Source organism: Rhinopithecus bieti, unplaced genomic scaffold (genome assembly GCF_001698545.2).
Source record: "Rhinopithecus bieti isolate Rb0 unplaced genomic scaffold, ASM169854v2 scaffold_32012, whole genome shotgun sequence".
In the NCBI taxonomy this organism is placed as follows: domain Eukaryota; kingdom Metazoa; phylum Chordata; class Mammalia; order Primates; family Cercopithecidae; genus Rhinopithecus; species Rhinopithecus bieti.
In genome coordinates, this window is record NW_016814432.1 from 1,342,046 (window position 1) to 1,365,056 (window position 23,011).

A 23,011-nucleotide genomic window follows, 5' to 3' on the forward strand; every position below is an offset into this window, starting at 1 on the left:
TCTGGGGCCCGGAGGTGTTGCTGCAGGAGCGGCAGGCGGTTCGGCCTCTGGGGGCCCGGAGGTGTTGCTGCAGGAGCGGCAGGCGGTTCGGCCTCTCGCAGCCTCGCAGACCCGAGGGTCGCAAGTGCTCTGGTTGTTCTCTCCTCTTCCTTTGCTCTGCCGGTCACCGAGTCTGATGCTCTCTCTCTCTGAACCCCCCAGACCCTCCGATCTCTGTTCCCGGTCTAGCCAGCCCCTCACTGTGTCTGAGGGAGCTTCTTAATCTAGAGCTGCTTAACCTGCCAGTGGTGAGGCGATACGTCCACCCACACCGTGGCAGATACCTCCCTTCAGGAATGCTTTTTAATGAAATTACTATTGACAATAAATAGCCCCCACATCCCTTTGAGAAAATGGCTCGCACATAGGCACCTCTTGTTCTCAGTCTTGGTCCCATAGTTGGCATGTTTCTGGATCTGTGGGTCCCCAGGCTGAGGTGCGGGGTCCAGAGAGCCCTGGCATCACCTGAGACTGTCCACATGGCTTTCTCTCATGCCTCCCCCTTTCTCCAGTACATGAACCCGCGGACTGAACCAGTCATCCCAAAGCTCTGACCTCTAAGGCTCATTAACTGTCTTTTTGTCTTGTCTTTTTTTTTTTATTTTTGAGACAGAGTCTTGTTCTGTTGCCCAGGCTGGAGTAGGCTCACTGCAAGCTCTGCCTCCGGGTTCGCGCCATTCTCCTGCCTTAGCCTCCCGAGTAGCTGGGACTACAGGCGCTGCCACCACGCCCGGCTAATTTTTTTGTATTTTTAGTAGAGACGGGGTTTCACCGTGTTAGCCAGGATGGTCTTGATCTCCCGACCTTGTGATCTGCCCGCCTCGGCCTCCCAAAGTGCTGGGATTACAAACGTGCACCACTGCACTTGGCCCATTAACTGTCTTAAAAGCTCACTCTCACAATCAAGCCCAAGTTCTTGGTCATTCTGGGCATTCAGAGCCCATGCTAGCCTTCTGATTGTGTCGCCTCCACTCCAGAGCCTCAGCCTCCTGCGGGTGGACTGGCCAGCTGTTGCATGAACTGTGGCCCTGCAGGGTCCTTCGTGCAAACCTGCCTGTCCACTCCTGTCCTGGTTAATTTCATTCATTCCCAGCCACCAGCCCACATCCACCTTCCTCCTCCATTTCTTATGCCACTGACCTACGTGTAGGGAGGCGGTGCCACGGGGGACAGGCACTGACCGTCTCTGCTCTCTTGATGTAGGCTGAGGATGGGGACCTGCAGGCGCCAAGTGCCTTGGATTTTCTAGGACAGTTTAGTTGTTAGGAGCTCCACTAGATGGCGCCTGGTGCTAGCAGTCGTGGCGACGGTTTCCACGTCCTGGGGCCACGGCGAGGACAGTCAGGAGGGACTGCAGCCCTTGACAATACTTCCAACCAGTGCAGCCTTAATCATTCTTTGTCCCAATGCTTATCAAATGTAAGAAAGCAGGAATCTAGAGCGTTCTGCCCCGTGGCTGCAGCTCTGCAACATGAAAGGAAATGCAGACCTCAGCTTTGATCTGGCAACGTGGGCTCGTCAATCTCAGCCACAAAAATCTGACCATTCAGGTTTAAGAGGCCTGGAAATGAATCACAATTTTATTTTTCATTAATCTGGCTTCTGGCCAATCTCAACCTTAGTTTTACTATGTAGGGGTAGCCCAGTTAGCCAGTTAATAAAGGGGCACTGCTTTGGGTTTTGTTCCATGGCTGGAGTGCATTGGAAATACAGTGGGAGAGAGGTGAAAGGGAGGAAGGCTATAGTGTGGATGTTTTCACGGCTGAGACTGTGTGTCTGCTGAGAAAAGGAATAGAGTTATTGAAGTGAGGGGTTGCGACAGGTTTGTGGGGCTATGAAAACATAGCTGCATCTAAAAAACAGAAAAATTGCCATCAGGCAAATAGATACACTGGTAATTGGTGCAAAGAAGATCCATTGACTGACAGATGCAAAGATTCATGAGTGAAACTTTGAGGAGAAACAGGATTTGCATAGCCTTGAGGCATCCTCCCTCAATTATTAACTACAAAGGGAAAGGTGGTAACTTCACTGTGGAAACAGCTGGTAGAAGCCTCCTCACCAGGCACTCACAGCAGCCTCCCCAGCAGCAGGACCTGTCGGCATCACCCCCACCCCCGTATGCCACTCCAGGTCTCAAGATTCCTGCCAAAAATGCATCACCTCGATCAAATCACTCTGAAACTGCCAACAAACCCAGATCGAGGGACATTTGCTAAAATAGCTCAGTCCTCTCTTAAAGTGTTATGGTCATGAGAGACAAGAAAAGATGGAGGAACCATCAGTGGTCGTAGAAGATCAAGACAGAGCAGCACATTGCAACAAGGGATCCTGGATTGGGGCCTGCACGGAAAAGAGGAACATTGGTGGAAAAACTGTTGACATTCGAGTGAAGGAGGTCTTTCGTTTAGTTAACAGTATTGTGCCAATGTCAGTTTCCATGGAAGAGCAGGGCTGTTTTCATTTGGAAAAATACGAGTGTAAAAAAGTTGCTTGAAAGTGAACTATTTCATGGAATCACTCATGTATGTGATTAAAATGGCTACATTGGTCAAAGATTCTTGCTGTAGATATGAAGCTGACTTCTAAGACATTCACATTGTATGTTTGAAGTGCGGCTCAGATGCTACAATTTTTCTGGAATTACACTTTCTTCCGTTCTTTTTTATTTATATCATAATGGATGTGAGGACATTACTAACGATGATCATAATAGCTGTGAGGAAATGCGGACCTCAGCCTTGATACGGCTACTTGGACTCATCAGTTTCAGCCACAAAATCTGATTATTTAGGTTTAGGGGGCCTGGAAATAGAACACTGTTTCTCATTAATCTGGCTTCTGTATAACGTCAACCTTATTTTTACTATATAGGGGTAGCCCAGTTAGCCAGTTAATAAAAGGGGACTGAATGATCATGATAGACCACTCAGGACTCTACCAAGCCCTCAGCATTTGCTAGATTCTTTACATACATCATCTCAGTTAGTCTGCATAATGGCCTTTGGAGCGGATACCTTTATTTCCATTGTACAGATAAAGAAACTGAGCAAGAAGTCACCTGCTCTCCAGGCGTAAGTAGCAGAGCCCTCCCCAGCTGCACCGTCTGCTTGCTTTCCTACCTGCTCATGCCTCCTGAGGGGCCAGCATTCCACACTGCAGACACGCCATACTTGCTAGTGCTCTGGTCGAAGGCACATGGCCAGTTACCAGTGGACTTTGTTACAAGTCAGGCTCCCTGGTCCCGTAGCAATGAATCTCAATGAAGCCTTTTGCTTGAAGGAACAAATTCATGGTCTACACCATCCTCTCGTGAAAACTGACCCAGGAGGTCAACTCCCATTTAAATATCTGCTGTCCGTGGTTGAAACGGGCACAGACTACAGGCTTAGCAAGAGGATCTCCTTAAACCAGTGGTCCCTACAATTAGAGGCTTGCTAGAGCTAAACGCTTTTTCTTCTTTTCTTAAACTGTGGACCTGTTCTCATTTGTACAGCTTTTCTTAGGACTGTTTTGTTAAAGTGACCAAATAAATAAAAATGTAAACTGTTACAGAATCTGTGTTCCTTTTTCAACTAGCGCAGGCATATAAAAACTGTGTACATTTCCCTAGGTTTTAAGACAATTTGCTTTTCAATAAACCATCCCTTTCTGAACCCGAGTTGGGAATAAATGTTCCAAAGGTTGCTGCGCACCTGCCGGCTGTGTAGCCTGGCTTACCCCAAGGTTTTTCGAGGTTCTGGGGTTGAGAGCAGAGGCGGGATCCAGGAGGAAGCCGGAGCTTCTCAGGGACCGTCTTCAGTGAAATGCAAGAGTCTAAGCGAAGTCCCTCCCTGGGCCGGGCCTGAGACAGCAAGGTCCATGCAGGAGACACCAGACATACCTTAGCGTTCTACAGGGCCCAGCCAGCCTTGCAAATAATTAAACTGCATGTATGTGCACGAGGCTCCTTGTCACAGGCAATTAAGGAATGACTTCTTAAAAATTTATTTTTCGGGAGACTGGTAAAGACTCCCATTTTATAGAGCTCCAAATTTCACATTTAGGAAAGATTAGGCGTGCAAAATACCTCTTCAGAATCTTATTCAGAAGTGATTTGCAGCAGTGACATTTGTTTTAACTCGTAGGCCACCACCCAACCAAATTCCCTTTGCAAAAGGGGTGGGAGAAAGGGGAGGGGCTGTCAGCTGGCTGTATGGAGGTTGCTCTGAGGTTTTATGTGCTTCCCATGAAAGACAGATTTGGGTCAGAGTTAGTAAAAACAATAAAGGGAGTGGTTCTGTGCTGCCACCCATTTTAGATAGAGAGGCGAGGGACTCTTAGTTTATCTTGTTAGGATGTGGCAGTTCTGACAGTCTGCCTGTTCAGTGAGGCTTTGGTAAGCATCTTCTTTTGCCCCTTTGGCACCTGGAAGTGTGGCTGATCCCAGAGTTTGAGCACTGATTCCTCTTTGCTTCCTAGAGCTCCTGCAGCCCTACCAGTGGCACAGGGAGGAGGGCAGGGAAGAGCTGAGGACTGATGTCCCCATGAAACACCAGTGGCCCCTTCTCCAGAAAGGCAGGCAGGATTTTAGCAATGACTTGATGAATCTGACGGATGAGTGGACATTTTGATCCTGGGGGGTGAGGAGGAAATGTGTTTTCTTTCCTCATTTTGTGTCATTTCCCTAATTCTCTTCCTTTGGAAAACAGTTCAAAGAACTGAGAACCAAATACCTAGAAAGATTAAACAGAAAGTGACTATTTCAGTCACAAAAAAAAGCAAATCCATATGCAGGAATAAACCAGTCTAAATTGTGGTAAGTTGTAAGAAAAAATAAAGGAAAACAGTCCCCCAAGCAACTAAGGCATCCGATGGGGAGCGAGCGATGTTCCTGTTGGGTGTGGCGTGCCAGGGGAGAGGGAGGGCTGTTTGGAGCTGTGCCCCCAATGGGAATAAGATAATCCTTTGGATTTGAGAAGGCACCAGGAATTTGGAGTATATTTTAGGCATGGCTTTTATGATGGGGTACAGAGAGGTTCTGATTGAAAAGAACACATGAAGGTGGTCCTCGTCTTAGAACTGAGGTTCGGAGATGAGCAGTCTCACGGGCAGCTGGGGGACTTTAGTGCCAAGAACTGGCTGTGGCTACCAGGTCTCATCTGCCGAGCGAGGGGACGGAAACGCGGTCCCTCAGAAAATACAAATGAATGCTGCAGCAGAGAGTCCACCACTCTTGCTTTTTATGCCTAGATGGACCAGATGGCATGATGCGATCCAGGAGTTCATGGGATTTCAGAGTGAGAAGAATCCTCCGAGATTAATACAACTTTGAAATTTTCCATTGGAGGAAACTGAGTCCCAAGGCCATGGAGCTCATTGTCCTGGCTCCTCACCCTCCATTCCAGCCCCTCCAGCCGAGGATGAGCGCAGACTTCCACCCTCTCTATCTCACGCCATGCAGCCAGTGTAGACGTAGGAAGTCATTTTTCTTTGTTGGCTTTTCTAAATTACCCAAATCTGTGCTTACTTGGAAAAAAAATCATTTACATAAATCATTACATTTATATGCAGCAAAACAGTGAAAGTCACCCTTTGATTTAAAATGCACACGGAGAAGTAACTCAGGAATGGGCAACCAATACTGTATATTCTCACTTAGAAGTGGGAGTTAAGCTATGAGGATGCCAAGGCATGGGAATGATATCATGGAGTTTGGGGACGTGGGGTGAGGGATAAAAGATGGATCCACCACATCTCAGACATCACCACTAAAGAACTTATCCATGTAACCAAGACCCACCTGTACCCCCAAAACTATTGAAATAAAAATAAAATAAAATGCAGACTGATTTCACGCAATCAGAACAACAACCCAGGCCATCAATACTGTTACTCCTGTCTCAGCCACAGTGAGAGCTCAGCAAGGCGAGGTACCCTGGGCAGAGCCACGCGTCACTGTGCCATGTGTCTGCTCTCACGTGCAGACTCACAGATTTGAGCCCCGTACTCCTTCTTTGTACTCTAGCTTTAAGCCCACAGCGAAGGGCATATGGAGAGAGTGCTCGGGCAGCCAGAGCATCTTTGTATGGGGAGAGACACGCAGCAGGCCTGGCTTCTGTGGGGGTTGACCTCTTCCCTGACTTTGTGGGGCAGAGCTCTGAATGGGTCTTGGGTGCACAGCGTTCTCTCACAGTGTGGAAGTGAGGCACGGGCGACAGGTGGAGGAGAAAGTAGGGAAATGGGGGTAAACCCCAAACTCCAAAACCTCAAGCACCGAACCCTCCTGAGGACTCACTTTGTTGCTTTGATTTTCAGAAATCATGAGGTCCAATGGATTTTGTTTAGCAAATACCGAAACAATAGTTATTGACCACAGTATACCAAATGGAAGAGACCAGCACCTGGGCATGGACCCAGCAGAGCATTTGTAAGTACGCTGATTGGAATATTGTTTCATAGACTATCCTGAGCCGTTTGTCTGGTGGGATGGGGGCTCACTGTTCTTATGGAAGGAAGTGGGTACCCAGAGCCACCCAAATGTCTTGCCTGCATTTGGACACTGATTTTAAAAGTTTACCTTTCGTAGAGTCTGGTGAGATCTTGATTAGTAAATCTGTGGAGGATGGAGTTGCTGGCTCTAAGGGGCATTTAGGAGACATTGCAGGGCTAGGGGCCTGGTTTGTGTGGGCCCCTGAAGGGTGTGATGCTGTCTCCAGGGCCAGGAGGGCCACATGCCTCATACTCAATGGTCCTGATTCCCTGGGATGGGGACATGTTTGCCTCATGGCCGCCTGGCCCTGTGCTGAAGGTGTAGGATGTGTCTGATTACTGAGGCTGGACAGCCAAAGCTACCACTGCCTTCTCCGCTCTTTCTGTCTGTGGTTTGACTGTAGCACATGCTGCAGAGAGCCCGACATCGGGGGCACTGTGAGGCGCAGCACCTTAGCCTTCGCTCTTCTCCAGGCATCTTCATGGTGAATTACAGGGACACCAGGGTCCCCAGACAGCTTGGCCTCTGTTTCCTGACATAGCCAAATCCAGGCTACTTCTTGGCTTATGAGCTCAGAAAGTTATTTAAACTTTCCTGACTTCTCTTACCTTCGCGGGACCATTCTGCTGTCTCACCACGGGCTGTGTTGAAGACCACAGATGATGAGTGTAAAACATCCCACTTGAGAGCCCCACAGAGGCAGCTCTGGCTGCAGAGTCGCCCTGTGGGCCCAGGAATGACATAGCCTGGGGATGGCCCAGGTCTTGCCCCACCCATTTGCTAGCCCTCCACAGCAGCAGATTGAAAATAGAACTAGGCGGGCCACATGTGCCGAGACCCACATCCGGGCCTGTGGGCTACAGGGCTGTGACCTTAACATCAACCTGGGCTCCAGCCGGTGGCCTGGGCCTCCTCTGTTGAATCCCTGCTCCATGACTGAGCATGGCGGGGGGTGGGGGGGGTCCCTGTCAGGCTTGTGGGACTGGCTCCTGCTGACAGACTCCCACCTTTACCAGTGTGTCTCTCAGGTAGACGGTGCAAGAATCCTTCCCAGTGAAGGGGTCATGAACTGCTGGTGGCAGAGGCTGTCCCGGTGGGGCCAAGGCCGCAGCTTTCCTGACCCGCTTTGCCCCTTTGTGTCCCTTGCCCTGACCCCACTGTACATAGCTCATTCACTCATTCCCTGTGGGTCCCCCATGCCAACAGGCTGGCACCATGGAGGTACAAGGCTGGAGTGTCATCATGGATGAAAGAAAGAGGCCCTTTAGCTTGGCAGGGGTAGTTACTGGCCAGGCACTGTCTTGGGGGAGAAGACAGATGGAGACCCTTTCTCATCACCAGTTGTGCAGGCTCTGAGTCTGCAGTGTTTCCAAGGGGGCCCCTTTCTATCTCCAAGAGGCCCTCGGCACCCCGGAATGAGGCCAGATTTAGGAGGCAGATTCAACTGTGAGCAGGCTGGAGCTGAGGAGAAACACACGAGAGAAGAAAGCCGGGCCAGGGGTGTGGCTCTTGGTGGCAGCCCAGGGCTGTGTGTGGACAGGAATGACAGGTCTTGAATAGGTGGCCACCTGCTCTGGGACGCCTGGTTCACAGGGAGAGAGGACCGAGAAAATCTCCACGATCCCAGGAAAGCCTAACAAAGAAACGCCTGGGGCTCAGGGGAGCATTTGGAGGGAGTTCTGACTCGGGCTTGCCGGGCCTCTCTCTGGATGCTCAATCTCAGGCAGTGCATTGGAGTTGGTGATGGTCCAGCTCCAGTGTCTTGCAGGGACGATCTGTTGCTATACGGCCTCGGCTGTCGGGTGGGGAGTTGACGGCAACCAAGGGCGCAGAGAGATTCCTTTTGTGGGACTGGAGGCTTCACCTCCCTGCGCGGCTGTCCTCCCTGGCACCCGAGGCTGACCATCTGGGCCGAGTCTGTGAGCTCAGTGCTGCCGGGCCCATGGCAGGGCCCCCACGGCAGAGTCTTGGCAGGCTGCCCCCAGTCTGGCCCCAGGGGCAACTGGGCACCAGTGCCGGGGCCCAGAGACCCCCCAGCACTCAGGAAATGGTTGTATCTGATAGAGGTGGGGCCAGTGGGGACTTCTGGGACTCTGCAGGTGACAGTCTCAGCTGGTGAAGGGATTACCTGGTTTCTGGGAGGCCATCCAGGGCTGAGGCACTGGGCGGTTCTGTGGGGACCTCAGGGAGTCTCAGCCCCATGACTCTCTTTTCCCTGAGCATCCCAGTCCCCCTCCTTCCTCATGTCCTCAGGGTCATCCTGTGATCTGGGCGGGGAGGACGGGCAGGTGGTGGGACACTATTTGAGGTGGCGCTGTGGCTCTGCCCCTCGCCTGGCTTGAACCTTTCAGCACACCCAAGGCTCCCCGTTGGGTTTCCATCCAGCCCTGGCCTGGGGAAGAGATTCCATTCCCTGGGATGAAGTTGGAGAGCTGCTCTGTCTCCGTGAGCCCCCATAGCTTTCCCACCCACAGCTAGGGCTCTTCGTGCCATGGCCTCTGTTCCAGCCTCGTGTTGCCAGGACTGTGAGCATAGGGAAGCTGAGGCGGGGGCTGACAACACACTCCAGGCCTGGCCATGGAGTGAGAGGGGAGGCCTCCTCTGCAGCCTCAGCCTTTCTTATCCACACACCTGAAAGCTGTCTTCACAGCCCGGTCCCTTGAGGTCAGCGGGATACGCGCAACGTACTGGGTTTGGGGGAACATGTGCTCACCCTACCTTGTGTTGTGTGTCCAGCCAGGGGCCTGGACTGTGCGGTAATCTTGGCCATGGCAAAGCTTTGCAGATATGGCTGAGTTTCCACAGTTGTACACTGGCCAGGGCCGCCTTCAGGCACTAGGGGTGGCACAGGAGGCAGCCCTGAGATGACTCCCAGGAGGGCGGGGCAGCCACTTGCCTCTGTCCACACTCTCAGGCAGCCTGCTGGGTTTGGGCTGATTCATAGGTTGAGGGAGATCCCACAAGCAGCACAGCTCCGTCCCCCTTCCTGGGGAGAATGTCCTTCTTGTGCTTTTCTCTTTGTTATGCGTTTTTAGACTTGGAGTCTCTTTTTGTAATGTAGGAGGTCATGCCTGGGCTGCAGAGGGAGTAGAAACAGTTCCAGCGTGTGGGGAGTCAGTATTGCGGGCTTTTCGTCCCCTTACGCTTGGGGTTTGTATTCTTCCCTTGGTTCTCCACACCCCATGCTCACGGGCCTGGCGCGTGTTTGGTGTTGATCCCAACAATGAGCCAGCCCTCACTTCTGTTTTCTCTAATTTCAGATTTGAGAATGGCAGTGAGTTTCCCTCAGAGCTGGAGGACGGGGATGATCCAGCAGCCTACGTCACCAACCTGTCGTATTACCACCTGGTGCCCTTCGAGACAGACATTTTGGACTGAACCTCTCTATCAGGCCTCCCCTGCCTCAGCTGTTCACTGCCAGCTCTGATGCTGTCCGCTGTGCTGGCCCCCATGGTCACAGCTGCTGCCCCAACCCTGGACCTCCCAGATGTCCCAGGCCCCACTGACGCCAGGAGGCCTGGGTGTCCTGCAAGTGGAGCAGCAGGGGCTCCTAGTGGGCCAGGCTGACCGCAGAATCTCCAGCAAGCTGAGGTCCTGGCCGGAGGCCACAGGGCCTGCGTTCTGAGGGTCTTCACTCACCGCTTGGTGCCCACAGGGCTGCACACTGCTGGGGCAGGGACAGTTCCTGCAGGGCTTGCTCTCACTGTTACTGTTTCCTGGGAGGTGCATCCCTCTTGGTCAAGTGGCCTAGCGCCCCCCGGCCACCCTGACTCCCCACCGTTCCCTCCCGCGGCAAACGCACAAAACGTCTTGAGGGAGATTTTGGCAAGTCGCCCATTCCAGATGCCACAGGCAGGGGATGTTTAGTAATCCAGGATTTCTCTGAGGAACTGGATGTGTGGCTTTTTGTTTTTTTTTTTTTTTTTTTTTTTTTGCTTTTTATCTTTTCTCTGGAAACTGGCTTTGGGTCAACCCCAGGAGTGTTTGCAGAAGGCCCAGCACAGTGGGGGTATCAGCCGCAGGGTGGGGAAGGCATTGCTGACCAGATGCCCTTGTGAGCTTGGGCTGAGCGCTGGTGGTTCTTCCCAGAGGAAAGGAATTTCTTCCCGGCCTGCCAGGTCTCTGGGCCTTCAGCGCAGGTCCTGGTGCTGCAGCCACACCTCCCCGGAGTGCTTGTTGACGGAGTTGCCATAATGAACTTGAAAGGACGAGACTCAAGAGGGAGGTGGGGGCTCCCCGGCCCGCAGGAGAGGATCCCTGTTCTTCAGGCTTCTCTGCTCACTGTCTGCTAACGACCGACATTTGCTAATGTAAATAATAGTAAATTATTGAGAATTCTAATTCTTTTACACAGTCTGTTTTTAATCTATTTTAATTAAATAAAATCTATGACTCTACTTTGGTCTGTCCAAGATGTTTGTGTATAAAGGCATGGTTCTTTTTGTCCCCTGCCTTGGGACAGGGTGGAAACCAAATGCTGACTCCTCGGGCCTGGCCCCTCCCCCTCTTCCTGTCACATTCCGTGAGTGAGAAAGTGTGTTATGTTCTTACCCCAGGGAAACGATCTGCCCAGATTGAAAAATGGACACACAGCTTGTTTTATTTTGGAGGGAGAAGGGGGTTGACTTGGGGTTTTTTTCTTTTCCTCCATTTTTCTCTTTGGCAGCCACAGGAAATCTCTTTGATGGCCCAGCTGCAAAGCACATGGACTTCCCTTTGCTTTTGCAGTTCCCTCTGCCTTCCAGCTGTGTTGTTTAAACCATCTTGATTTCCAGTAGGCTAGTCGGTGGCTCACTCTGAGGTTGACCATTTGCCTTTTTTTTCTTGACGCATCAAATTTGGTTCTGTGCAAGGATGAGGCTTCCTGTTTGTTAGCTAAGGTTAGAATTGATCAGCATGTTCAGTCAATGCCATCTGACTTTCAAGGATTGATTCACGGGCTCGTCTCATCTGTTTCACAGACCTGCTTCTCCCCAGCCATTTGGTCACTGATGCAGCTTTGGCCACCTCTTTGCTCAGGCTTTGTTCCTCTGTCAAGACTCCAATTTGGCTCCCCAACCCCATCCCCTGCTCAGCCTTCACTGAAGAAGTTTTACCGTTCCCAGTCCGTGCGCAATGAGGTCAGCCGTCACTGCTGAGTTTAGCTGGTGGTTTTGCCTGCAAGTATGGGCTCAGTATGGCCAGATCTCCTAGTTTTTCAGTAAAAGCTAGAAATCTGACTCTTCTTTGTGAAATATCCCAATTTTGAGGCATTGGCAAAAAATAAATAAATACCTAAAAATAAACAAAAATAGATTAGAAAGTTGACCAAGTGAAAGAATTGTGAATTTTCAGCCTCTAAACTGTCATTCCAGAAAATCGATACCAGAGCAGTTGAGGGTCATGTGTGAATTTTCACTCTTGCCCGCACATTCCTCTGGGGACCGGTGTCTCTCCTAATTCACTCTCAGGCTCTTTGTGCTGCTCTGGCAACTAAGAGAGCCTTGGCTGCAGTGGCTTGGACACCGCCCTTAGTCACTGACAATTGTGCGAAGGCTGCTGTCATCAACTCCACTCACTACTTGAGGCTCCTGTGAAGTGGTGGGCAATGCAAACAAATTCCTGTTGCCACCTAAGTTTCCCATCTGAAAGCGCTTTCGGCATACACTGTTTATGGGCTGAGGAATCATCCCTTCTTCGTCTGTTTTGTAATAAATGCTCATTTTCATGTATGAGGCCTGCCTAAAGTGAAAAATGCACAATGTAAACATTGCCTAGGCCCGCTTGTGATGATTCGTCCAGAACTGACACTCTCCAGCACTTGCCTCGTTGTGGGGAGGCACACAAGCATAAGCTACCTGGTAACGGAGCCGGCTGTGGGCTCATTCGTAAGCATACAATTCTCATGGCTGTAACATTTATTAATAGAAGTATACTCGGGGGTGTTGGCAGCCAAACTGCCCTGAGAAATGTGTCCTAACCTTCACTAGTTTCTCCTGTTGGGGACAGAACACATTCTTGGCTTTCATTTTAGAAGCATTCTGTCAAATGATAAGCCTTTTTACTGCAACTAAAATTTCTGTCCCATGTCCTCTGTGCCTTCTGCAGACCAGTATTCTCCTCTAGGCCCAAGGACTTAAAATGCAGACTGTATTATTTTTCAGGATGGCAAGGCCAAAAGATGAGGAGGTGGCTGCCATTGAAAAGATAGTTTGCTATATAGGCAGATCCCAAGTCGAGGGGGCACATATGCCCTGGGGAACCATGTGAGAAGCACCAGGGTGGGTCAGGAGGCAGAAGGAGCAGGGGAAGGCATAGCAAGAGTCTTTACTGTGGTTTCTGTGGGGAGGAGATAGGGAGGCAGACTAAGCAGTCTTCAAGATTGGCCAGTTTGATAATTTCAGCAGGCTCTGCGGAATAGGCGCTGTACCTAGTCGTCTTGTTCCTGGTCCTGGGGTGATTAGGGCAGATGGATGGTGGCCCAGAGTATGGAAGCCAGTAAGGGTGGTTGGATGTGGGCTCTGGATGGATTGGTGTGCCTGTGCCAAGCAAACTAGCAGATGGGTCCTTTATCATCTCTAAGAACTGGCTAATTCCTGGAGGGGCAGTCCAGGGTCAGCAAGACCCCATGATGTCAAAGCATCAGATACAGAAACCAGAAACCATGGTGATGACACACACCAATCCCTGTGGACCTCTGGTTGATGGAGAGATTTGATTTTATCTTTTGCGGGAACACAGAGAAAACCAAACGTGGCACACCCATATGCTTCATGCCAAAGGCCTTCCAACGTGAACAAGGCTATGTGTAGATGTAAATGTTGCTTTTAAAAATTTGAGTGGGTGATATATTTCTGCGGTCCAAAAATTAAAAAGCTTTGAAAGGTTTTGTAGAAAGTATCACTCTGCTTCCTCTCCTTATTCTACCCCTCAAAATTGATTAGTTTCTGGTATATCCTGCCAATATTTCTTCATGCAAATGCCAAACAAATGTAAGCATACACTTTTTAGACAATAGCTAAAAGAATTCCTCTGGAGTCTATATAATTTAGCATTTATGGTCAATAATAACGTGTCTTGAAGCTCTATCTGTATCTTCATCTGTCTATCTATCTTATCTACCTGAAGCACTTCGGAAATAGATGATCTGCTCAAACTTGATGAGTTTTGCTTCTAAAGGGCTTGGCTGATGTGCAGTACATCATATCTTAAATAAGTGTAATTTTATTATTATTCTGGGCAAAGCATTATACTTTCTGTTATTCACTCCTGTCTGTTTTGGGGGTGGAGGTGAGGATAGGGGTGGTGGGGAGGTGGCCAAGGATGGTGAATTTGCCACAGGCCAAGGGGATGCTCTTGGTCTTACAGATAGTAACCTTGAGAGCAAACTTGTCTCCTGCGGGCACACTCATATTAAACAGTCTTGAGGTAGATGTCCAAACACCAAAATAGCTGCCCATGTATATATTTACAATAGAAATAACTGACCTCAAAATCAGAATACTTAGAAATCATGTCCTGCCACAGTATTTACTCCCTACAAGTGGGAAAAGTCAAATAATGATCTAAATCTGGCTCTGCTAATATAGAAAATGTAATAGGCGGAATTAATTACATTAATGCCACTGGAAATATTATTGTACCAAGACCTTGGAGTTTTCCCAGAAGGCACTTTCACACCAAAAAAAAAAAAAAAAAAAAAAAAATCAATAAATAAGCAATTTTAAAAGTGACTATACCATGCTTTTTCTTTCTCCCTATGAACAAGTGAAAACTTGACATAGGCAATGAGTGTATTGGAAATCTCTGAGTTGAATGAAGAGACAACAGGAACAAATTCACCCATGGAAGTCTAAGCCATAGTATCTCTCATGTCAGAGTGGCCTTGCCTATAGTGTGACTGAAATGTTCAGAAGTGTGTTAGGAGGGAGGACCCTCTTCCTAGTCTTAAAGAGTCCCAGCTCACCAGGGAAACATTTCTCCAGGAAGAGTGTGATGGTGGGAAGACAGGGCACTTATATTTCCATGCTCTAACTGTGTCCTCTTGGATGGAACTATTATGGTTGACTGCTGGATTAGACACTCAAAGTTGGTTGGGATGGTCTAGATTTCCTCTCCACCAGATAGATGGTGCTTGATGGGCAATGAACAAGTTTGCTTCGGCAATGCTACTGTGGCTGATTGCCCTTCCTCTAACACATTCTTCCTTAGACACTTCAGTACATTTAGACAGGTCTTACAGCCAAGATTCAAGATCTATTCTTTCTATTCAAAAAGAATTTGAATGTATCATTTATTCTAATCAATTAAGTGTCAATTTTGGAACCTAACATACAAATAGCAACCTTTTATTATGATTTTATTTTATTTTTTAATGACAGGATCTCCCTCTGTCGCCTAGGCTGGATCATGCAATGGCATGATCATGGCTCACTGCAGCCTCAACCTCCTGGACCCAAGTGATCCTCCCACCTCAGCCTCTCAAGTAGCTGGGACTCCAGGTGTGTGCCATACTCGGCTAATTTTTTAAAAAATTTAATAAAGACAGGGTCTTGCTATGTTGTCCATGCTGATCTAGAACCCTTGGGCTCAAGCAGCCCTCCTGCCTCAGCCTCCCAAAATACTGAGTCCAAGAAGAAAGAACAGATCTGGAGGTGGAGATTTGGGAGGATCATAACAGAAGAGGAAATAGGTAAAGCCATGACAATGGACTTGATCACCACAAGAGCAGGTATAGAAAGAAAAAGAGTTCTGAGGACTGAGCCCCAGAGCTCCCCAACATTAAGAGGTACCAGCAGAGCAGAGTGAGGTACATGTGAGCTTGTGTTACGCAGCAAATGCTAACTGATACAAGGGCAAATGATACAAGGGCTAATTTCCTTCCTGTGCAAGGAGCTCCTACTCCTCTTTCTTATTCAAAGAACCCCTATGAATCAATAAGTAAAATAAGAATAAAAGGAGAGTGAGAAGGGCCAGGGAATATGAGAAAAGTGAGGAGAATGAGGAGTCTTGGAAGCCAAATGAAGAAAGTGTTTCAAGGAACAGCCAAGGGTCAGTGCATAAGAGATAGTTATTATACATACGATGAGGATAGGGAAAGAACGCCAGATTTGAACACAGTGGAAGTCACTGTCGACCTTCACAATAGCAATTTTAGTGGAGTGATGAGAGTGGCAAAGACATGATTGGAATAAAAAGGTGTGTAGTAAAACTTCTCCTTCTCCCTCCTATCAGTCGTCTGCTCATTTCCCAGAACCCCTGCCCCCACCTAGGGAACCACTTTTATTAATTTCTTATTTATACATCAAGAGTTTTTATGCAAATATAAGTATGCATGGAAAATATATATTCTCACTCTATACTTTTTAGTATAAAAGTTAGCATTTTAAGTATACTTCTCTATACCTTGCTATTTTTCCTAAGCTATCCTAAGGCTCTTTCCTATCTGTTCTTAAAGAGCTTCCTCATTCTTGGTTGTCTTCTGTACGATGGTTCTTTATGGACATGCCCTGACCAGTTCCCTGTTGATAGACATGTGGGCTGTCTCCAGTGTTTTATTCATGATTATACAAACAATTCTTCAGTGAATGACCTTTTCACAATACATGTGTGGGTATATTTATAGGGCAATTCTTCCAAAGTAGATTTCTGGGTCCAAGGGTAGATTATAATTTGGTAAATGTTGCAAATTTCCACAGGAGTCATACCAGTTTGCATTCCCATGAGCAGCATGTGTGAATACAGTTAAGTCTCTATTGATGGAAAGTGAGATGACTTCAAATATTTTGCCATTGCAAAATAAGAAGCAAAGGATACACCTGAATATGCAAAAATTTCTTATGCATGAGAATATATTTGCAGAATAGAGATCCTGATTGATTTGTAGTGGTTCTTTCTATTGTCACATGAAAGAAATTAGCTCTTGCATCAGTTAGCTTTTACTGTATGAGACAAGCTCCAAAGTGGATGGCTAAACAGTTGTTTATTCAGCTCCTGGTTCTTTGGGCCTGCAATATGGATTGGGATTAGCTGGGTGGTTCTGCTCTTTGGGGCCAGGCTGGGCTGATCTTGGCTGGGCTTGTTGAGGAACAGCTAGGGTGGGAGTGCTCAGCCGGGTGGTTTTCTTCTTTCTGCTCCATGGGATCAATCAGCCTCCCTCTAGGCTGGCCTAGGCTTTTTCACAAGGCAACTCATGGTTCAAGAGCAGTCAGAGACCAAATGCCCTTGCACAAGTGCTTTTCAAGCCTCTGCATCCCATTTGTACTATCCCATTGGCTGAGGCAAGTCAAGTCCAGTGTCCGTGTGGTAAGACACTACCCAAGGGCATGGATACAGGGAGGCATGAACAAATCCAGGTCATTACTACAACCAATCCATGGTGGGCCACAGAGGCCTAATCTTCATTCTCTGTTGTAAGTATTTTGGGTTACCACTCTAGTCCGTTTATTGATAAAGCAAGGGACTGTGCTAGAAGTGGCGATGATCCTTGAAGCAGCTGATCACAACAGTTTCAGTTCTGGAATATGAGCTTCCTTACAGTGAAGCTCTTGCCTTCTGTAGAGAGACCGCTCATAATGGTGATGGAGCCATGAGGACTGGGTGCAGGACTATGCAGAATGTGGAATGGCCTCACTTTCTGGCTTTAAAAACAGATTTTTATTTTCCAAAGCTGTCTTCTTTCCTTCACTGACCAGGTATCCCTCTGGCATTCCACACAACCCAGCAGGACAAGTTTGATCTCTGCTGATTTCAGCTGCTAACATGTTTCAGTGGAAACAGACCACATCCAAGCCACAGCCTTCAGAATCATGCTGGGACAGTTAGGTGACTGAGGAGAAATTTTGACTCACCGAAAATAGTCTTCTTGACCCTTGTTCTCATCTAATTTATATTTTTCATTTCATAAATGGAGTTGACTTGACTGAGTCAGCCCAGGAGCCTGCTATTTTGGGGAGAAAAGTCTATAATAAAATCCATGAAATTAGTCCTCTGAGAGTGTGGGCAGAGAGGTGACAGTGACTGTGCAACCCTTGAGGCATGAGTGTTTCTGTGACGTGATGTTGTCATCCACATGCAGGCCTGAGAAACCAAGGAGAGCCCTTGAAAGGGGGCAGGAAGAGGAGGAGAAAGAGAAGTGACTTTTACTGAGCACCTACTGCATTCCAAGCACAGCACAAGGCACTGTGTATACAGAGACACATAAGATGCTGTCTCAGTCCTGAATAGACATCAGCTAACATGTAAGAAATCCCACAAAAACACAGTGTCAAGAAGGAAGAGGAGAAGGTGGAGCAGATAGGGAAGGAGGAAAAATAAAGAAACAAAAGGAATTACAGCAAAGCAAGGGTAGTGAGAAGGTGCGTCAAAGACCAACCACCTGATGGGGCATTGGAAGATTTTCTTAACCACTGTTGAAAGGGGCCTGACTATTTCAGGCTCTGGTTCGCCTGCAGATAGCATCAACTCACGGAGAGTTTGAGCTTCAAATCCACTCCTGGCTGCAGGGGCAGGATCCACAGCCTGTTTATCCCCGAGACTGCTCCGCACTTCCAACTCCGATTTGAGAGTGAGAGTTATGTGGCCTGGAAACTTCTTTCTCTAAGCTAAACTCCTTTGACATGTGATTGGCATCCAGACAAGAGTTGAGCAGCTTAAAGTCCCAGGAACTCCTTCAGGGGCCCTTGGATCTTATTAAATGAGATCAGAGCCTGGTGTGTCCTGCTCAGTGCCAGCATTCCCACTCTGAAAAGATGCCTTGCACACAGAAGGCGAGAAACAACCACTCGTTGAGCGAGTGTGTCATTGTGTCTGGAACAGGCTAACGCCTTTCCTGAAGCACCCAGGGTACCCCAGGGAGTCTGGATTTTCTCTGGAAATGACCCCTTCATTCTTTCCCAGCTTGATTTTCAGTAGTCCCGGGGCGGCCGTGAGAGGGTATTTGCTTTTCTCCTTCACTGGAATTTCTCCTCCAGCTCACCAGAAAGAAAAGAAGAAAGAATGAGGAAGTGTGCATGACAGGTTCTCTGGGTCTGGCTTATTTGTTCAAGGAACACATTTGGGGCCAGCACCCAAGGATAAGGGGGGGGCCCTGCCATGCTCCCCTGGGGACCGTGGAGGACAGGGTGTTTGGTTTCTGGGCTCATCAGAAGCAAGGTGGCAGTTGAGGTTTGGAAGATCCCAGCTCATCCAACGGGCAGCAGCCAGATGGCAGGAGCTCCCCCACTGAGCAGGTGGGCTGTGGTCTGGATCCCTGGAAGCTACACAGGCCTGGCTCTGCTCTGCCCCTGCCCTGTGCCCATGGGGAGGCTGGACTTTGGATTGGCTTTGCTGGAGCACCCGGGCACCTGATGGGTAGAGCCTGGCCTGGACCCACCTTGTTCTGTGTGGAGCCCTGATGCCCAGCCTTTCTTCTGCCAGGGATCCTGCTCCCATATTTCATGCTGGAGTGTGTGCCCTCTCCAAGCCCATGGCCCCCAGAACCACTGCCCCGTCATCCATCAGGTACAATGTGGCATAACCAGGAGCGGGGCTCCTGATGGATTCATTACTTCATATGTTGGGTTTACAAACCTGTACCTCCCTTCTCTCTCTCTCTCTGCCTCTCTCTCTCTCTCTCTCTCTCTCTCTCTCTCTCTCTGTCTCTCCCCCTCTGCCCATCTCTCTGTAACACACACACACGCACACACACACACACACACACACACACACACACACAGATCTCAGAACCCACACCACCCTTTCTGTGTGGCTGGCTCTATTACAGTGAGCTAGAAGGCAGTTTTGGAGACGAATTGACTGGAACATCTCTACAAAGTTATATTTTCACAATTTTTTTTAAGAGACAGTGTCTCTCTGTGGCCCAGGCTGGAGTGCAGTGGTGCCATCACAGTTCACTGCAGCCTCAACCTCCTTGGCTCAAGCGATCTTCCCACCTCAGTCTTCTGAGTAGCTGGGACTACAGGCGCTTGCCACCATGTGCATCTAACAGGCTTGATTAGAGTTTATCATTGACTTTATTGTCTTCTTGATAATTAATCTGAAAAACCGACATTGAGCAGGGCCCAGATTATGGTTTCCTTGGTAGGTTGGCGGGCGTACCCCCAATTCTTTAGCAAGCCTGGCTGTTTTCCTTCTCATACACAAAGTGGTCAAGCCTGCTCTTGGCAACCATGATTGACTGCGTTCACTCCCTTCCCTGATTCTCTTATCCAGATAGGTCCAAGTGCCATTCTGTTGTTACTTGCTTGCTATTAGTAGTTGTTACTATACTTCAGCAGTGAAGTAATTATTGCTGTAATTATTCCCTTATAGTTATGTGCTTATTTATTCATTTTTCTTTATTATTATTATTATTTTTTGAGACAAAGTTTCACTCTTGTCACCCAGGCTGGAGTGCAGTGGCGTGATCTCAGCTCACTGAAACTGCCACCTCCTGGGTTCAAGCGATTCTCCTGCCTCAGCCTCCTGAGTAACTGGGATTACAGTTGCCCGCCACCATGCCCACCTTTTTTGTGTTTTTAGTAGAGACAAGGTTTTACCGTGCTGGCCAGGCTGGTCTTGAACTCCTAACCTCAGGTGATTTGCCCACCTCGGCCTCCCAAAGTTCTACGATTATAAACGTGAGCCACTGCGCCTGGCTAATTTTTTGTGTTTTTAGTAGAGATGGAGTTTCACCATGTTGGCCAGGCTGGTCTTGAACTCCTGACCTCAGGTGATCCACCTCACCCTCCCAAAGTGCTGGGATTACAGGCGTGAGCCACTGCACCTGGCCTATAGTTACGCATTAATAAGTGTCAGAGCTGCTGTGGTAAGTCACAAAGGCGGCACTAGAGCACAGTCATTGTACAGTCTTTGGAATCAAACTGACCCAAGTTCAAACCTGGCTAAACCACTAAACAGCCATGTAACTCTGAGCCAGTCACATGACCTCTCAGCCTCAGTTTACTCAACTGAAGACAGAGAATAACTACTTGTCCAGGTCATTATGGGAATTAAATGAGATAAAGGATATAAATCTGTTAGCACAGTGTCTAGGATACATGGCCCACCAAAGATAGAGCCTGTTACTAGAGATCTATTTTTGGAGCAATCTATATTAGAGTTTGGTCTAGAAAAACTTGTATTTGCTTCCTTACAGATGAAGCAAGCTGTTCATATTAATATATACCAATTTGTATTTCTAAGTGAGTGTAAGAGGGGTTTGCGTGATTCATAGCTTGCGTGTGTATGACTGGGTTCAGAGGGAAAGCCAGGGCCTGTTGGTTTCTGAGGTTGGAGCAGACCCTGCCCTCCTGTGGGCATCCTGTGCTCTCTGGTGGTGCTGTGAGCTGGACGGGTCATTGCTCAGACTCAGTAAGACTTTTCTCATCTCTTCGTGGCTAATTCAGATGAAAACGCTCAGCACGGATCTGAAGAATGTACCGTAGGACCCGGAAGGAGAGAAACAGGGTGAAGAAAGCAGCTGAAGATCAGAGTTTGTTTTGAAAGTAACCAGCTTTTGTGCATCACTGTTCACACTTGTGGAAGAAAAGCCCTGGGGCATGCTGTAGAATTTCAGCCTCCCTGGTGGGTGTTGGCCCTGCTGTCTGTCCCTGTTGGAGGAGCTGAGATGCCGCCTGGCCCCCTCGTCCCCCAGACATAGGCACTCACACACAGAATGACTTCACAGCCCAGCTCCTTGCTGCCTTTAACTCAGTGAATCTGCTGTCGCACTGTTTGTTGACCTTGAAGTATAAACGCCTGATTATAGTACAAGGAGTCGTCTCTTCCCCGGGTATTAAAAACATTGTTAGGGGTCAAAATCTCAAACCAAGAGAGCAGGCTCTGATGGTAGGATTGCAGCACTCAGCCTGTGGGCAGAGGAAGGGTGGAGGATCAGTGTCACAATAAAGGAAAATGCCTGGTCCTACTCAGAAGTCGACCCTGAAAATGTTGAATATGGACCCTGAATTGTCTTAGCAAAGCTGTGATGAAATGACAAGCTTAGCTTCAGGACTAAGCGGACTTGTTAGAATCCAGTTTCATCTATGAACGGACTTGATGGAAAGCCAAGCATGTGAGGGAAGGCCCCGGCCTACCATACCATCTCCTGCTTGAAGCTTTTGGGAGTTTTCAAGGAGGTGCAGAGATTTTAGTTTCTGTAAAACCACTGGATAGCTGTGATCATGACCTCAAAGTCCACCCTCCTCCACTGTCTTCCTTCTGCTGGAATTTGGTGTGATTAAAAGGATTTGGGCTTTAAGTCTGAGAGACATGGATTTAAATTCTCCTTCTGCCTGCATTCAATCACTGGTCTCACAAGCAGGTGAAGGGCAGATACTCTGCATGGGCTCTGGGGTTACAGACAAGGCAGATGAGGGTCCTGACCCTGAGGGGGTTTACATTCTAGCTGGAATGACATGCAATGCAGTGGTTAGTTACAACAGGGATTGTGACCAGGTAAGTCATGTACCATGGAGAAACCCATGTGGCTGCAGGTCCACGGGGGCTTTCATGAGTGAGTGACTTAACTGAGTGCTGAAATGTGGAAGGAGGATAAGTGAGGGGGTGGGACATAGAGAAGAGCAGCCAGAGAGAGAACAGCATGTGCAAAGGCCCTGAGGCAAGAAGGAATCTGGCCCAAGCATGGTGACACTTCAGTTTACTACCTGCTTCCCTATATTGGTCAAGAAGAGTGAGTGAGGCTGGGCACAGTGGTTCAGGCCTGCAATCCCAGCATTTTGGGATGCCAAGGCTGGGGGATGGCTTGAGGTCAGAAGTTTGAGACCAACCTGGGCAACATAGTGGGACCCCCATCTCTATAAAACGTTTTTTAAAAGTATCCAAGGGCAGTGATACACATTGTAGTCCTAGCTACTCATGAGGCTGGAGGATTACTTGAGCCCAGGAGGTCAAGGATGCAGAGACCTATGATTGCACCACTGCACACTGCACTCCAACCTTGGTGACAGTGTGAGACCCTGTCAAAGAAAAAAATAAAAGAGTGCATTGTAAAGAACAAACAATGAGTGTGAAGTGCCATGTTGGCTGGCTCATAATAGGTCTTCTCTTTTGTCCAAGGACTTTGAGTGTCCACCTCCTCCTTATTAAAGCCCTCTCAAACTTTGCTTTTCTTGAAAAAGGTGGAATTTAGATGATTTTGCAGCAGTTGGGATCCAGAAAGCCAGAAGCCCCACATAGCCCAGGACTGGCCTGTGAATGATAAAGAGGTGGAATTGTGTTATTGAGCAAATGAGTAGGTGGCAGATGGCTACTGCCTCAACAGCTCTTGGTGGGACTGGGTACCAGGGTGTGCGTTTTCTACTGTACCTACCTTTGTCAAAAAATTACTGCTTCCTTCCTCACACTGCATGAACAAGCCACGTGACTACAGGATTTCTCATAGATAGGTCTCAACTGAGCCTTAATTGTTCACACGGATAGATTAATTATTCAAGCTGATGAATCAGAGGGTGTAGCGTGTGGGTTCACCAGTAAAACAAGAGCCTGTGTGGACAGAGTTTGGCAGAGACAGGACCTCCT

The 23,011-nt window shown here is 48.4% G+C and overlaps 1 protein-coding gene across 1 annotated transcript in view; it reads left to right on the plus strand.

The window, feature by feature from the left end:
• PXDC1 (PX domain containing 1) overlaps nt 1-10,913 on the plus strand; it is a 28,525-nt gene extending 17,612 nt beyond the window's left edge. Inside the window, exons 4-5 of the mRNA XM_017850357.1 lie at nt 6,337-6,448; nt 9,772-10,913. Of these exons, the coding sequence (XP_017705846.1) occupies nt 6,337-6,448; nt 9,772-9,889 (230 nt within the window). The 3' untranslated portion in view covers nt 9,890-10,913. The remainder of the gene's footprint in view (nt 1-6,336; nt 6,449-9,771) is intronic.
• The last annotated feature ends 12,098 nt before the right edge of the window (nt 10,914-23,011 follow it).